General features: G+C 39.0%; 1 protein-coding gene across 1 annotated transcript in view; it reads right to left on the bottom strand.

The window, feature by feature from the left end:
- Positions 1-776: 776 nt before the first annotated feature.
- LOC106813839 (tetratricopeptide repeat protein 16-like) overlaps positions 777-1,723 on the bottom strand; it is a 4,846-nt gene continuing 3,899 nt past the window's right edge. Inside the window, exons 3-4 of the mRNA XM_014818070.1 lie at positions 1,443-1,551; positions 777-875 (exon numbers count right to left, since the gene is read on the bottom strand). Coding sequence (XP_014673556.1) covers positions 777-875; positions 1,443-1,551 — 208 coding nt within the window. The remainder of the gene's footprint in view (positions 876-1,442; positions 1,552-1,723) is intronic.

Here is a 1,723-nt window from a genome sequence, read left to right as displayed (position 1 = left end):
GTGTGTGTGTGTGTGTGTGTGTGTGTGTGTGTGTGTGTGTGTGAGTGTGTTTGTTTGTATATTATATATACATATATATCAAGGTATTATTAGCTCTTGATATATATATATATACGCATTGAATAAATGTAATAATGAGATAAAGCTGTACATAGTATTTGTTATTGTAGTACAGCAAATTAACCATTTGGCAATCCGAATAAGAAATCTTCATGCAAGTTGAACATTTATACATATAATTAAATAGCAGCCATATTGGATTTATGCAAATTAGGGCGGCCATATTGCATGTTCGCATGTTAGGGAGTGATCCATTTTTATTCTAATATAGCTAAATGCATTTCCCATGCCAATAATAATCAAAATAGAACTTTAAATTACTTGAAATATGTCCTTGGATAGCAGAGATATTGCAAAATCATGGAAATTGGCGGCCATTTTGGATTTATACAAATGTTGCGAATTTGCGTGGGAGGATTTCTTACGACTTTTAGTATGTTGTTCTGGAGACTTTACTAAAACGCACTGCAGTGAAATAATTTTTGTTGCTTTTTTTTCACGTTCAAATGCTAGAATTCCTGGACTACATAATACATATGTATCAGAAGTAGATAATAGGGTAGAAGTAGATAATAAGTAGACCCTATTATCTACTTCTGATATGTATATTATCAAGAGATAATAAATACCTATTTATTAGCTCTTGATATTATATAGGCTTCACTAAACGTAGGCCTATTCTGGGATATTTAATTAAGACAGACTAGCTGTGTATCCTACCTGTACTGGTTCTTGTCAGTAGCAATGGCAGCCGCCCTCCGGTAATTCACTATCGCTGACTTAACATCGCCCAGCCGGAAATAAGCTTCCCCTCTCTAGAGCAAAGAAGGTATAATGACGGCAACATGGCATCATATATCATATACGCACGTTCATTTCACACCTCATCATCTACAGACACTCATTGCCAACCTCTCGCCAGCAACAACAGCATTCTGTGTCAATATACTATCTATTTACTTTTTTAATCATGGCGCATCCCGTTAGCAATGCAATTATAATTACATCAGTGAAGTGAGATGTAATCGAATCTAATAGATGTAATAGAATCTAATAGATGTAATAGAATGTAATAGATCGTAGCACTGATCGAGCGGCGGCGCGACTAGCATTTCGTGAGCGATTTTGATGTACCATCATTGCCGTATCTATACATAATAGAAATTACACAATTGCGCTGGCTTCTGTAAGCAATACATGACATTTTCGGTTGTGATTTTCATAGCGCACTCACTCTCGGCAGAAACGAGAGATGATACAGCTGTGCTTGATTGTGCGAGGCAATATGTGATATATCTAATTGGGGATATTAGATATAAGGATAGCTAATAATGTTCGGTAATTTATGTAGTGACTGCGGCGCGTACACACATATATCTCACCTGAACATAGAAAGACACCTGACCGCTATCGAAATGAATGGCTTTGTCAAAGCATCGCACGGCCATCTCCAACTCCCCCGACGAGAAATGGGACGCTCCACACGTGCCACTGAAATAGGATAAACTGTGAACGAGACTTCCCAGACAGACCGAACGAGAGGGAAGAGAGACGGGCGAGAGAGAGAGAGAAGGAGAGAGAGAGAGTGTGAGAGAGAGAGAGAGGAGGAGAGAGGGAGAGCGAGAGAGAGAGCGCGCGCGCGCTCGTGTGTGTGTGTGTGTGT

The sequence above is a fragment of the Priapulus caudatus genome, unplaced genomic scaffold (genome assembly GCF_000485595.1).
Source record: "Priapulus caudatus unplaced genomic scaffold, Priapulus_caudatus-5.0.1 Scaffold833, whole genome shotgun sequence".
NCBI lineage: Eukaryota > Metazoa > Priapulida > Priapulimorpha > Priapulimorphida > Priapulidae > Priapulus > Priapulus caudatus.
Note: the sequence above shows the minus strand (reverse complement) of the source record. Positions and strands in the feature narration are given on the sequence as shown.